The 15338-nt window shown below is 35.0% G+C and overlaps 1 protein-coding gene across 3 annotated transcripts in view; it reads right to left on the minus strand.

The window, feature by feature from the left end:
• The window catches only part of edc3 (enhancer of mRNA decapping 3 homolog (S. cerevisiae)), a 32814-nt gene that overhangs the window by 13028 nt on the left and 4448 nt on the right, over positions 1-15338 (minus strand). Inside the window, exons 3-6 of one of the 3 annotated variants that reach the window (XM_056451878.1) lie at positions 14859-15094; positions 7433-7777; positions 4008-4161; positions 330-547 (exon numbers count right to left, since the gene is read on the minus strand). In XM_056451878.1, the coding sequence (XP_056307853.1) occupies positions 330-547; positions 4008-4161; positions 7433-7777; positions 14859-15094 (953 nt within the window). Of the gene's footprint in view, positions 1-329; positions 548-4007; positions 4162-7432; positions 7778-14792; positions 15095-15338 lie in introns of all 3 variants that reach the window. The other 2 variants (XM_056451877.1, XM_056451876.1) reach the window with 2 other exon arrangements.

Genomic DNA, 15338 nt, shown 5'->3' on the forward strand with positions numbered 1-15338 from the left:
GCCAATACAAAACAAGTAAGGATGTCTGAGAACTATTTGCATGCTCAGCGAGTGTAAATGGACAAAAATTATGTATTTTATGGTGTAAAGTGTGGAGGGATACTAAAAAATAGCAGAAAAGAGAAAATGGATGAAGAGTTTAAAGCTGTTTTAAAATGACAATACACTAGTGTAAACGCAGCCCCGCAAATCCTAATGTTTTGAACAATATGATTATTTTCTAAAATGTTTCTGACATTTAACTAGAATTAAACATCTAAAATGTATTTAATATATCAGTATTTTTAAATAATGTCGAGTTATTAAATGTAGCTGCATAAGTGGCACACCTTTCACATTAGAAACCAGTCTGCCTCCAGTCTTTCCGAATAGTGCTAGTTCACTGGTGATGGCCTCCAACATCTTGACGAAATTTGGCAGGAAAAGGACGACCTCTACTTCATGGTTGGCCAAGTGACGTCCACAGCTGATGCCCTGAGCTCCCTGGACATGAGGTCCACACAGCAGGGCCACCGTGGGCCGTTGATGCACATTCTTTGGGGTAAGTCTAAGAGAAGAACCAGACTGATGAAAACCAGAGCATACATATGGGCCAATCTGTGTCACCTTAACCACAGGTTCTTGACTACATTTATTTATTTATGTTTTAATGCCATATCAGCAGCACTGACAAAACCTATAATAAATATACAATATATAACATGCAATCATATCGGTTTCTTAATAAACAGCCATTGTACAAAAAAAAAACATACAAATAACAACACTGAAAAGAGTCATATACAATCTGTTAGTATGAATAATGATAAATATTCAAAAATTCCTCCAGAAGACACCTTTTTAAACATTTCCCTTAAGATATTTACTGAATAAAAACCTTCTGATATCATTCAAAAATAAACCTTCTATTAAAATATGTTTAATCATCAAACTATTCTTACACAAGTCACAGGTTTTTCTTCCCCTTTCAATAAATATAAGTCTTGAGTGACAGATCTCGCATGTACGAACTGATCATGTCTATTTTGAAAATGGTAATTATTTCCTTCATTTACAAATGGATTCACTTTGTATAATTTGTTGTTTATACATTCATCCTATTCCATTTGCCATTTCTAATTAATATACAGATTCAAAGCAGGTTTAACACAGGAATTTTACATTCTGTTATCTCCAACTGTAAGGCTTCCTTAGCTGCTTTCAGAGTTGGGTGTAAAGCGTTACTGTATTCTAATGACATTATTGGGGAACGCAGAAATTTAACGCATTACATTCTGAATTTGTGTAATTAGATTAGATACTAAAGTCAATGCAATTGCGTTTCTTATGTTACACGTATAGTTTGTAGAAGAAAAAAATGCTTCTTTTAAACCACGCTTTCTGCTGCATGCGCTTTTAAACTGCTGGAGAACGTGAGCTTAAACAGCTGCTGTGGTTGCTTCTGTTGTGGAAGTTTGTTCAAGTTCATGGATATTATTTAGTAAATAAAGTCTCTACAAAAAAAGTCTGAAGTCGTTCCGAGTTATTCAGGCTGAAGCGTTTATTGTTACAAGCGTTGTGAAAATTAACAGTATATGTGATTTTGTGATTGACTATACGAATGTCTTAATGAAGGTGTAAGTCAGTACACTCATTACTCCAAAGCCTTATGATGCTGCTCAAACTGTATATACTTTTATCTTATTGGAAGTATACTGTCTTACTGTATGTTTCAGACACGTCTCAGCATTACCTACTTAAGTGACTTTTACCTTATAATGCATGTTACTTGCAGCTTCCATTAGGAAAACAGGCTGAAACATGACATGCCTAAATGGGAGAGATATTAGATCATTACAGGCCCTGCTGTCCTCAAGGGGCACCCACACCAGAACACCCGTATTATCCCAGAGATCATAGAGAAGACCATAGAGAGGCTATTATTCATAAGACACAAGGGACTTGTATATAAATGACATGGCAAGGGTATTCTTGGCTTAAAGAACAATTAAAAACTATACTTAGGGAATACGTCAGCCTGTTCTGGGGAGCAGGATGCAGCTGGAGCATAGAAATTAAGATTAATAATCAAACTGTAGATATTGACGAGATATGATGTATGCGATATTAACCATAAGGGAGGAGAACAGTATGTATAAAACTGTGTGAAAGAGCAGGATCAGAAGGACATACGATTGTATCGCCTTTGTTGTTGCAAACTGCACTTGTAACAATCAGCACTTCAGCCTGAGTAACTCAGAACGACTTCAGACTTCTTTTGTAGAGAGTTTGATTATTTACTAAATAATTTCCAAGAACTAGAACAAACTTCCACAACACTTCCTCAAGTGGAAATTCAGATATTACATTGGTTTCATTGAGCGTGTAAACAAAAATATTGCTGTGAAATGCAGACTATGTCCAGTCTCTAAAAAACTGCTTTAATCTTAACCAGCAACTTGTTCAAGCACTTGAACAGAAAGCATTCTAGGACGATACTCGTCACCAAAGAGAACACCGACACCCAAAAACACGGTGGTCCAACTCAGCCTAAAAAGGCTAAATTGGATTTTTGTGAGGAATACGGAGTGAAGGTAATTTCTAGATGTAAAGAGAAGCGTTCACTTGCATGTGCAACTTCGTTAATTCCAATCGAGGCTTGCGCAGCCAGTTGAAAACTGCAAGTCACATGAAAGGAACTGACCGGTCAGCTTCATACTTTGTATTAAATAAACCAGGGGTGGGCAAACTCGATCCTGGAGGGCCGGTGTCCTGCATAGTTTAGCTCCAACACTAATCAAACACACCTGAACATGCTAATCAGTGTCTTCAAGATCACTAGAAATCTATAAACGGGTGCGTTTGATTAGAGTTGGAGCTAAATTGTGCAGGACACTGGCCCTCCAGGACCGAGTTTGCCCACCCCTAGAATATAAATATTTCAGTAGACTAATTATTAGGGCCAGACGGAATCTGCAGATATTTCTTTAACACAGAACACCCAAACACTGCTGTACTTTTTCATATTATGGATGTCAGTGGTTACAGGTGTACAGTTTTCTTCCAAATGTCTTTTTTTTTTTTTTTTTTTTGTGTGAATGATGAGAGAATTTTAAGTTTTGGGCGAATTATCTCTAAGTCTTTTGAATATGTCAAGCTGCTGTGATCAACCCATTGTAATGTTTTTCAGTGAATATTAAATTACTGAAAGAGCTGCAATTTATTTTGTATTTTATAGGTATATTTTATATCTTTTAAAAGTAACTTCAAAGTAAAGTAATTAGTAATCTGATTACTTTTTACATGAAGTAATTAGTAATGTAATCAGACTACAATTTTCCAGTAGTAATCAGTAATTTGTAATCTATTACTTTTTTCAAGTAACTTACCCAACACTGGCTGCTTTGTTTCTTTGACGTAAAATGAAAATAAAACAGGCAATGTTGTGTCCAAAAACAACAACTTCCTTTGCCTCTTCATGTTGAATCGCTTAATGCCTCACTAGTAAGTTGCTTTGGACAAAAACGTCTGCTAAATGATTGAATGCAAATGTAAAACTTAGAAAAAATGAACTTCGTCTTTGTTGAACTGTAGTATAAAATCAATATTAAGTGATGTTACTTACCCTAAGAAAATATAAACTTATTTGTATTGAATACAACATGCAGTGAATGCTTTTGCACTCTCAAGACGGGATTTTTCTATTTCAAAGTCAGAGACATGTGACAGGAATGTTATTTAGAGAAACGTTTTGATAACAGCCGTACAGTTTTATTTTTCTAAACAGATACAGCTCACACTTCTCTTTATGTTTCATTCTTACAACTTCTTATACAAATTTAAAATGGGTCATAAAACAGCTGGAATCTTAAGATCTTAATTTATGGTTTTTGTCATATTAATTACCTTCTTTTAAATTACAACTATCAGGAAATGTAAACTAGTGCAAACAAAGAATGCTTCAGTACATCTGTAATTTGATTTATTTGACACAAAATGACCTTCATTTTTGTTTAGGCCTCACAAACCTGTTTGGTCCTCCAAGTAGCGTGAGGGCCATCTGACTCGCACATACACCCGTCATCTCAAGCCTGCGCTCCAGAGAGAGACCGTGACTTTCTGCTGCAGCTAACAAACGCTTATGCAACTCGAAGGAGATGCTGGGTACCACAAGACCTGAATCTGGGGGAGAATAAAATGGCATGAATTCTGATATTTGAAGACAACGTACCAATACAGTTCTTAGCCTATGTGCAAAGTCAATTTTGCCAAAAAATGTCTATATTTGAAAGCACCAAAACAAACATGACCAAAAACCAACAGGAGCTTAAGCCCTTTCTGATTTCTCCATTATAGTAACTAGACACCTCTTACTAGGGATTGGCTGCAGGTGTGTTGCAAGTTTGTTTTGGGACACTTTGGTAAAAAGTATTTTTAAAGAGCCCCTATTTTGGGTTTTTGAAAATGACCGTCTATGCGGTGTGCAACATAGCTTTATGTGAATGAACACATCCAGCTGATGTTTAACTGTGAAAGTGCACCTTGTTGAAAAATATCGATTTTTTTAAATAACAGATTCAACTCAAAGTCATTTAAATGATTTGTTGTTCGTCCGGATCTTTTCCCTGATCGTATCGACACGAAACAATACCAAATATGAAGTGCTGGATCCGGTAAAACGTGAACGTGCCTTTCCCTTTAAACTCTAGCAGAGTGCGGGTGTGTGGGATTTATCATGCCTGAAGTGAGTGAACAGTAATGAGTGAACGTTCTGGTGATTAATGCTATAATCTACCCTGCAAAGGGGGTTTCGTCAACCGTTTGTTAAACGAAGAATCAAATAAGACAATTGATGTATGGGACTGCCAGAGCTTGACAGGAACTTTATCAGTACACTGCATATGGCGGCGGTCAAGTTTCAAAATAGTTCAACTTTTGCCACTGTGTGGAATAATACTGAATGTGTGTCACTCCTGTATTGGGCTCACACATATACTCTGCAATCTAGCTACTTCAACAATGCTGATAAACCGTGGTGGGCGTTTCCAGGCGTCTCGCTCTGAACACAGTCTACCAATCACACTGGCATATCGAACCAATCAGTGCAGATTAGCATAACGCAAGGAGGGGTTTGGGAACAAATGAATCGCTTGACAAATCATATGGGAGTCGTTGGTATAATTAAGTAAAAATAAATGCATATTATGACAATGAAAGCATCTTTTGACCATGCATGCATATCAGCCTGTTGTTAGAGACCCCCAAAACCCAAATATGACCTTTTTTAATGCATAACAGGGGCTATTTAAACCTTGCTTTAAAGATGCAGTTAATAAGTTTTGCCTTTTGTTGCCATCTCGGTTTGAAACCTGTAATTTCAGTTGTTTGTGCAATGATCATCTTTATGTGGTTAAGGCTAGACATACACTGGAGGACTTCCATGTGGTTTTCAGCAAGGTACCAAATCACACTACACTGAAGACACTGGAGAAAAATATCCTGGATCACTTTAAATAAAATATATTTTTGTCTTTATCATGAAAGTTTATCATTTGCATGTATTTCTAAGGCTTGTGACCTTGTGATAGGGCTGCACAATATATCAATTCAGCATCGATATCACAATGTGTGCGTCTGCAATAGTCTTATCGCAAGATATGCAATGCTGAGTTGGGATTATATACAACCAAAAACCAAAACGCATGAGATTTGTGGAGACACCGCAGAATTGAACCATCTTTTTTAAGAAGCATCTTAAGAGAGTTTAAAATTATTAATAGCGCATAAAGTAGTACAAAGACTATAGGTTAGTTTACATTTGATTATTGAATTTCTGTACCTGAATCCTGTTACACTCTCCCTAGAAAACCATAAAGCACTGTTTATTTCACTTTAGGTTTGTTTATTATATGTATATAATAAATTACATGAGAATATATTTATATTTCACACCCTAACAAAACCTTCCCAATCAATCTAAATTAAAGACTTTCCAAATACAGCTATTTAAGTCATCCAGTCAAATTGTATATATATCACAATACATATCATACAGGAAAAAAATCTCTCAATGTCAAATTTGTCCAATATCATGCAGCCCTACTGTGTAAGCATTTTAAGCCAGGTTAAAGCATTCAGTCACAAGAAATTATTACATCTTTTAGTATTAGATTTTTAAAAAATGATCATTACATTTATTATTTGAATTGAATTATTTATGCGATGAAGTGAACTATTGTGGTGTCTGGATGGTTTAAATGACAATAATTGTAAAAGACACACAAATCATCACCTACATATGCTAATATTCCTATGATTGTTGAAGCAGCTATTAGAAATGAGAATAAATTTAAAAAGCGACAGAGATATCTTCGATAGAGGGCTTGAAGAGGTCAAGGACGACTACTGAAGTGGGTCAGTTTTCTGCTGACGATAAAGGATGAAATGGTCCAGATGACACTTCTAACCAACTATTACAACTGAAAGCTGGAATAAGTTTGGAAGCGTTCTCGTCAGAGGAAGATATTCTTTGCCAGCTAGGAGCTATGGCCCTGGAGAACAACCTTGATGGACTGCCCAAATGCTGATGTAATAGAAGAAATGCTTTGCTATGTTTTTTAATCAAGTGTATCGCCCTGGAGTAATTACTAAGCTCTAAAGATCAAAAAGGATTTCTTCTCTGTATTAATATTTTTTGAGATATACTCAAGTATATCAAACTTTTGATTTACTTAAGTATATTGAAACATTGATAGCTTAAAACATTAAAGGCGCGCATGTATTCAAGTACTTGAATACTGTATAAAATGCAGGGACAAACAGACCAGCTGCATGCTTAGATTTCTGTATACTGTAAGTCTTAGGCCATTTATTCTCAACAGAGAATGAAGGATTTTGTTTTACTCTTGTATTTGTTTTTTATTCATATTATTTAGTTTTTAGTTATTATTATAAATTTTCTTCCTGGAGTGGACTTTGGCTTCATTCGCAGAACTCATCAAGATACCTTGTGGTAAGGTATGAATCTTATTATTCCTTGAAAGACAATACAAAAGATGGTCCTAAACAGAACTCTAACTAAGTAATATCGTGAAGAGAGGATGCAGGTTTCTTTATTTAATTAGGGGATTAAATAAAGGCATCCAGCATGCTATACAGTGTTATTTTACAAGTAACTATTACTTTTCTAAATCTAAATATGTTTAGACTCCATAAGGTATTCTTTATTTAATTTGCATAATGTGCATTGTATTTACATATGCTTATTTATGTTTATTATATTTTATGCATATACACTTTCCTTCAAAATCATCCTAATCAACCTTAATTACACATTCCTTGCAAACAGAGCTATTCAAGTCATCTGGTGCAAGTGAATTCATATTAAATATCACTGGAAAGCTAAATATTTCAATACCATTTTTTACCAATATCATGCAACCCTAACTCTTACCAGTGCTATATTCTTTCATTCCATTCTGTGGAACTGTGATCTGTCTATAAACGACAGGTTTGGCCTCAAGGATGTTCTCATCGTGCCGGTATCTAGATGGTGTTTGTTCTCCAGGTGTCCCTCGAGATCTTGCACCGTTTCCTCGCCGTTCTGACGATTCGATCTGCGAGAACACCGCAGCCTTGTCGAACAGTGCCAGGTTCCCTTCAAAGTCAAAGTCCTCGTCGAGAACATCGTCCATACCGTCTCCAAAACATTCATCGTCTTTGTTCTTCATGTGACCGCCATTCTTGAGTCCGTTCTTTTTCGGTGTGGCCTGATTTGGACCTCTGCAACTAGACGACCCTGCAAACAAAGTTAAAGTGGGCGTTTATTACAACCCGCAAAACAATGGCAATAAAACCAAGAATATGCGATTTGCTGATCATCTTTACATTTTAACTGACAAAAGTACAAAGAAACACATTTTGGTTTTGATGCCTGCTACACAATAAGAGGCAAAATAAAAGTTAAAGGGTCACAGAATATCCAAATGAAACATTTTGAAGCAGTCCATAATAAACAGGTGAATGGGTGATATATTAAGGCTTCATGGTTGGGTATAAAATGAGCATCTCATTCTTTGCAAGTAAAGCAGGATCATGGATCATCACTTTGTGCCAAAAGCCATGTGAGAATTATCAAACAAATCGAAAATCACATTTATCAATGCAAAAACACAGCCAAATTTAATCTTTCACCAACTACCACATTTAATATTGGGAAAACATTGAGTAAATACAAATAAATACAATATGTGTGGAGAGGTGCTTGCCCTGTACATTTGGGGGCCCTAAGCAGACAAATTTTGGGGCCCTACCTTGCTCTAAATAGTGAAGTATTGCCATTGCAAACCGGCCCACAATAATTATATTACTTATTAGATATAATCAATGAAACAGAAAAGTAAAGCCTGATTTCTTCTGCTTAATATATGTCCGAATGATTTGGACATTTTTAGAACAGCACTGTTTTAGTCAACTAGCAGCTTCAAAAATGAAGAATTAAACCATCTTTAATAAAGGGAACAGTGATTCCTATTTTGCGTCCAGTTTTAAAGCATGTTCTATTAATTTAGCAAACAGATTGAAGATTCTATAAATTATTCCAGGTTGAGTTTTTTATAAATTCCAAAAGCAAAAACCCTGCATTCCTGCAATGAAACGACACTGTACAATAATTAGCCGAAAGTGAAAATGCATTACCTTCTATTATAATTTCTTTATAATAATAAAATATACATTCTGAACTCTTAAAAAACTAAAAAGAAAAAACTATTAACATTAATGCAAAGATTGATTCATAAACAATAAAATTAATTTTATCAAAAGTATAAAAAAATATATATAAATTTGAAAAATATGAAAATAAAAAACATAAGAAAAAGGGAAGCAACAAATACTGGGTTAATGTTATTAAGACCCAAACACAAACTATATTATTCCCTTCAGTCTCCTTCCCTGTTCCTTACATTTGAGATGTAGGGTCCAGAGCTTATGATAAACTATGATTAATTCAATAAGAACATAACTTTTATAAATATGTCTCAGAAAAAAACTTTACCAGTGTGCAAAATATGTCAGTGAAAGACACTTTAGTATTGCATTTAATTTAAATGTGTTTTAGACTAAAAAAATGGGTCTGTAAAACCAGAAAAAAATAAAGTATTTCATACAAGTAGACAACGTTTATTAATCTTTGATAAATGTTCTCCTAGATTATGTCTTTAACATCATCATTAGCACTTAAAAGGGATGGTAAAAATGATTTTGTGCTTGTCTCTTCTCTGCATAATTTTTTCCCTTTCTACGCCTGAAGAGTATTTGTTTCATTTTTGCTAATTTCCAATATAAAAAATTTGGTGTATAAATGAGGCCGGCAATGAAGCAAAGGTTATGGCTATGTCTGTGCACGAATTCACGTTCTTGTAGTGACCGGTCGGTCTTACAGGTTACCTTGGGAAAAACAAACTCAAACCGTGAGAACACAAAATGAGAAATGAGATGGAGCGAGCTTCCTGGTGATGACATGACCTTCACACGAAAACAATTACTACTTTAATAAAACTGTGATTTTTTTTTTCTTTTCAGTGAAGAAGCACTGCCAATGAAGGTAATTTGTAAAATGCAAATAAAACAATTTCAGCAAGAAAACGGCTTGCACCACTAGTGGGTTGTGGGGGCTCCCTTTTGGCAGTGGGGCCCTAAGCAACTGCTTAGTTCGCTTATATGGAGGGCTGGCTATGAGTGTGGAGCAAGGCAGGAACCCTTGATGAATGTGCGCCAGCTTTAAGCCTCAGTTAGCACTGCATGAAAAAACTCATGTTGTGCTGTTAAATAAAGCAACATGAGCTCAGGGAAATTTCAGAGACACCACTGCAACTGAACACAGTGTGCTGCTGCATCAAGAAATGTCACTTGATTTGTTGTTAATAGTCTAAGCTGTCTATCAGACCAGAGTAGATTTCAGATCATCAAGAACACAATCTCAACTTTGAAATTGGATTCTCAACATCTGTTCAGCTTGTTTCTGGGATTCCAGTCTCAAATTTCAGAGAGACCATTTAGACTTCTATGAGTGACAACTGCAAAGGTAAATGCTTATCATGGTTCAGGAATCAGTAGAGAAATGTGTGCAAAAGTACCATTAATACTGTATAATACAATACAACTAGATATTAAAGTTTGAGGACAAACTTTATGGTGGCTTGAAAAGCCGAGTCTGAATAAGCATGTTACTAGCATGAATTAGCAAGTAACTAGCATGATTCTAACATAAATTAGCATGTAACTCGCATGATTCTAGCATGAATTAGCATGTTACTAGCATGTTTCTAGCATGAATTAGCATGATTCTAGCATGAATTAGCATGTTACAAGCATGTTTCTAGCATGAATTAGCATGTTACTAGAATGATTCTAGCATGAATTAGCATGTTACTAGCATGTTTCTAGCATGAATTAGCATGTTACTAGCATGTTATTAGCATGATTCTAGCATGAATTAGCATGTTTCTAGCATGAATTAGCATGTTACTAGCATGATTCTAGCATGAATTAGCATGTTACTAGCATGTTTCTAGCATGAATTAGCATGTTACTAGCATGTTATTAGCATGATTCTAGCATGAATTAGCATGTTTCTAGCATGAATTAGCATGTTATTAGCATGATTCTAGCATGAATTAGCATGTTACTAGCATGATTCTAGCATGAATTAGCATGTTACTAGCATGATTCTAGCATGAATTAGCATGTTACTAGCATGTTTCTAGCACGAATTAGCATGTTACTAGCATGTTTCTAGCATGATTTAGCATGTTATTAGCATGATTCTAGCATGAATTAGCATGTTTCTAGCATGTTTCTAGCATGTTATTAGCATGATTCTAGCATGAATTAACATGTTACTAGCATGATTCTAGCATGAATTAGCATGTTTCTAGCATGAATTAGCATGTTACTAGCATGATTCTAGCATGAATTAGCATGTTACTAGCATGATTCTAGCATGAATTAGCATGTTATTAGCATGATTCTAGCATGAATTAGCATGTTACTAGCATGATTCTAGCATGAATTAGCATGTTACTAGCATGATTCTAGCATGAATTAGCATGTTACTAGCATGATTCTAGCATGGATTAGCATGTAACTAGCATGTTTCTAGCATGTTATTAGCATGATTCTAGCATGAATTAACATGTTACTAGCATGATTCTAGCATGAATTAGCATGTTTCTAGCATGAATTAGCATGTTACTAGCATGATTCTAGCATGAATTAGCATGTTACTAGCATGATTCTAGCATGAATTAGCATGTTATTAGCATGATTCTAGCATGAATTAGCATGTTACTAGCATGATTCTAGCATGAATTAGCATGTTACTAGCATGATTCTAGCATGAATTAGCATGTTACTAGCATGATTCTAGCATGGATTAGCATGTAACTAGCATGATTCTAGCATGAATTAGCATGTTATTAGCATGATTCTAGCATGAATTAGCATGTTTCTAGCATGAATTAGCATGTTTCTAGCATGAATTAGCATGTTATTAGCATGATTCTAGCATGAATTAGTATGTTACTAGCATGATTCTAGCATGAATTAGCATGTTACTAGCATGTTTCTAGCATGAATTAGCATGTTATTAGCATGATTCTAGCATGAATTAGCATGTTTCTAGCATGAATTAGCATGTTATTAGCATGATTCTAGCATGAATTAGCATGTTACTAGCATGATTCTAGCATGAATTAGCATGTTACTAGCATGATTCTAGGATGAATTAGCATGTTATTAGCATGATTCTAGCATGAATTAGCATGTTACTAGCATGATTCTAGCATGAATTAGCATGCTACTAGCATGATTCTAGCATGAATTAGCATGTTATTAGCATGTTTCTAGCATGAATTAGCATGTTATTAGCATGATTCTAGCATGAATTAGCATGTTTCTAGCATGAATTAGCATGTTATTAGCATGATTCTAGCATGAATTAGCATGTTACTAGCATGATTCTAGCATGAATTAGCATGTTACTAGCATGTTTCTAGCATGAATTAGCATGTTACTAGCATGAATTAGCATGTTATTAGCATGATTCTAGCATGAATTAGCATGTTACTAGCATGATTCTAGCATGAATTAGCATGTTACTAGCATGATTCTAGCATTAATTAGCATGTAACTAGCATGTTACTAGCATGATTCTAGCATGAGTCAGCTTGTTTCTAGCATGAATTAGCATGTTGTTAGCATGATTCTAGCATGAATTAGCATGTTACTAACATGACTAGCATGTCACTATCGTGTTGCTAGCACCTTTCTAGCAAGATTAGCATGTCAGTAGGATGTTAAAACTGTTAGCGTGTGTTAGAATAGCTAGTCACAGTCTCTGGGACAGTTGCTAGGGTGCTGAAATTGGTTGCTAGGGAGTGGCTAGTAAGTTTAAAGGTAATCAGTGATTGGCTGCTGGCTAGACTGAGTTGAATGAGGCTAGACTCTAGTCTGTAGGACAGTCTGATGCAGAGTTCTGAGCTCACAAAGGTTGATCCAATGTTAAGTAAATGGGAGTCTTTTACAATGGAAGTCTATGGGACAGTTGCTAGGGTGCTGTAAGTGGTTGCTAGGGAGTGGCTAGTAAGTTAAAAAGTCATCAGTTATTGGCTGCTGGCTAGACTGAGTTAAATGAGTCCAGTTAGAAGTCTGTAGGACAGTCTGATGCAGAGTTATAAGCTCGCAAAGTTTGACCCAATGTTAAGTCAATGGGACTTTTGGGTTTTTTCTGGGTCGTTTTTCGGAAAACCCAAAGTCGGATCAGTTAGAAAAGATATAGCAACCCGAGTCAGACCAGTTTGAAGGTTTGACGAAAGTTTGAAGTATGTAGCTTGAAAGGCCTAGGAGGAGATACACTTAGAAATTAGTCTCAGAAGAATAAGAAGAAGAAGAAGAAGAAGAAGAAGAAGTTTAAGATAGATAACAGTATGCTGGCTTTTCAAGCCACCATAATAATAGACATACTGTATATTGGCAGAATACAGAGCCATATACCACCATCAGGATGACTTCTTTCATGGTAAGTCTATAGTTATTAGATTAAGTCTCATTCTGCTTCATTGTGCTACAACAGTGTGGTTTGCCTGGCCTCTATGATGTTCAGATTGAAAATGAATAAGTAATCATGAAAAGTAAAAACAGATAATGACGACAACTGACTGCTAAGCATCTCAGGTATTATATTATGGCAGATTAGGCAAAACTTAGGGGTGGGCGACTTGGTGTGTATGGATGCTTCCCAGTGATGGGTTGCAGCTGGAACATGTGCTGGATATGTTGGCGGTTCATTCTGCTGTGACGACCCCAGATTAATAAAGGGACTAAGCCGAAAAGAAAATGAATGAATGAATAATAGGTTCTGATTGTCGATTTCGATTACTTTTTCGATTAATCGCCCAGGTTACTTTAGCAGTTTGTATCATCAATTTCCAGATGATAAGACATTGTATTAAAAAGAAAGTTGACATGAAATTATGTTAAACATTATGTTGTATGTTGCAGGCATTGGAATTAAAATTTGTTAATATTTCCAGAATACAATTCAACTGCTCACTGAAAACATTGGAAATCTTTTCTTTGTACTTTTGTCATTTAATTAAAAGTTAAAGATAATCAGCAAATCACATATTCTTAATTTTATTGTATTTTTAAAAATGTGCCAACTTTGTGTTTTATATATATATATTTTCCCCCCATATCTGTACATGTGTGTTTTATATAAAAACTTGTATAATAACTTACATTACCAGTTAAAATGAATGAAAAAGAATTTATAATGGTTCTGAAACTGCATTTATGCGATTAGAAATGGTAAAAATGTGATGTTTTAAAAATAAAATGGTAAAAAAAATAAAAAGTTTACCAGTCACTAGTCCTAAAATGATCATTCTATATTTTTGATTTAGACGTGATCAATTATTATTTGTATTAAATTATTAATAATGTTTCTTTTTAGTCAATGTTGAAAACTATTTTTGCTGCTTTTCTAAGGAAAGTCCAGGATTTTTACAATTGCATATCCACATGAACATTATAAATTAAAAAAAATTTTATCTTTTTTTACATTACAATTACATTACAATTCTTTAATGTCCCTAATGATATTTATGCATCCTTGCTTAAAACAAAGTATTGTTTTTTTCTCATAAAACTTTTCATATAAAACCTTCTTGTCCCAAACTACTAAATGAAACTGTATCACTAAAAAGCAGCAAAAAACAATTGCCACTTTAATAACAAATGTTTCTTAAGCACTAAATAAGAGTTCTGTAGGATCACAATCAATTTATTTTATAAAATGTAAAAACATAAACGTGACAACCCCAAAGCTCCAAAAATATAAATTTATTAACTTAAAAAGGCTCTCACAAAGCATGTGACGTTTCTGATAAAGAGCCGGTGTGCTTGAAACGTCACACACTTTGTCAGAGCCTTTTAAAGTTAATAAATGTATTATTTTTGGAGCTTTGGTGTTGTCGCGTTTATACATTTTTTTAACATATTAAAAATAAAAATTGATTGTGATCCTTCAGAAATCATTTTGCACATTTTGTTTGGCTGAGCACCCATTTGGAATGATGTGCGTGCTTTTGTCAATTTTTTTATATGTTATAATTTGTAATAGGTATAATAATATCCCTTAATATTAAATGATCATCTTTTACAAGGTTACTGTTTTAACTGTATATTCACTATAAGTATCATGTAAATAAAGTCTGAAGTTTATCTAAAAAAATATGACTAAGAAGACTCACATGAGTTGTGTCTTCGTCTAAAGCCTTTACCCTGTACAGCCATATCTATGTGACGTTCACCGTAACTCTTGGAATAATGTGGCACTGGCGAAACTCCTCCTTCCTGCAGTCTGGGTTCAGCTTTATTAGGTACCATCACAGGAGCGCTGTTCACTGGGGCACCACCACCACCCCCACCTTTGTCCTTGCGTCCACTGTGCGGCATCAAGGTGGTGGAACTGGAGTTTGGACCATTCTGCTTGGAAACTTCAATAGAATTTTTGGAGATCTCTAGAATTTTAAGATCTTTTATGTCCATGGCACTGTGGATGAAGGAGGAAAATATAGTAAGTGACTTTATTTGGTACACAAAGATTAATAATCCTGTTTTAAGCTGAGTTACATTTCATGTAGTATATAATGCGGCTAATTCAACTGCACAAAGAAATATTTTAAACATGCTTTCGACACCAATGTCAGACCAACGACCAAAACACACTAGCAGCCAATCAGCAGTAAGGGGCGTGTCTGGTAACTATCAATAGAAGGTGCATTTGATTTGATTCA

Source organism: Danio aesculapii, chromosome 25, assembly GCF_903798145.1.
Source record: "Danio aesculapii chromosome 25, fDanAes4.1, whole genome shotgun sequence".
In the NCBI taxonomy this organism is placed as follows: domain Eukaryota; kingdom Metazoa; phylum Chordata; class Actinopteri; order Cypriniformes; family Danionidae; genus Danio; species Danio aesculapii.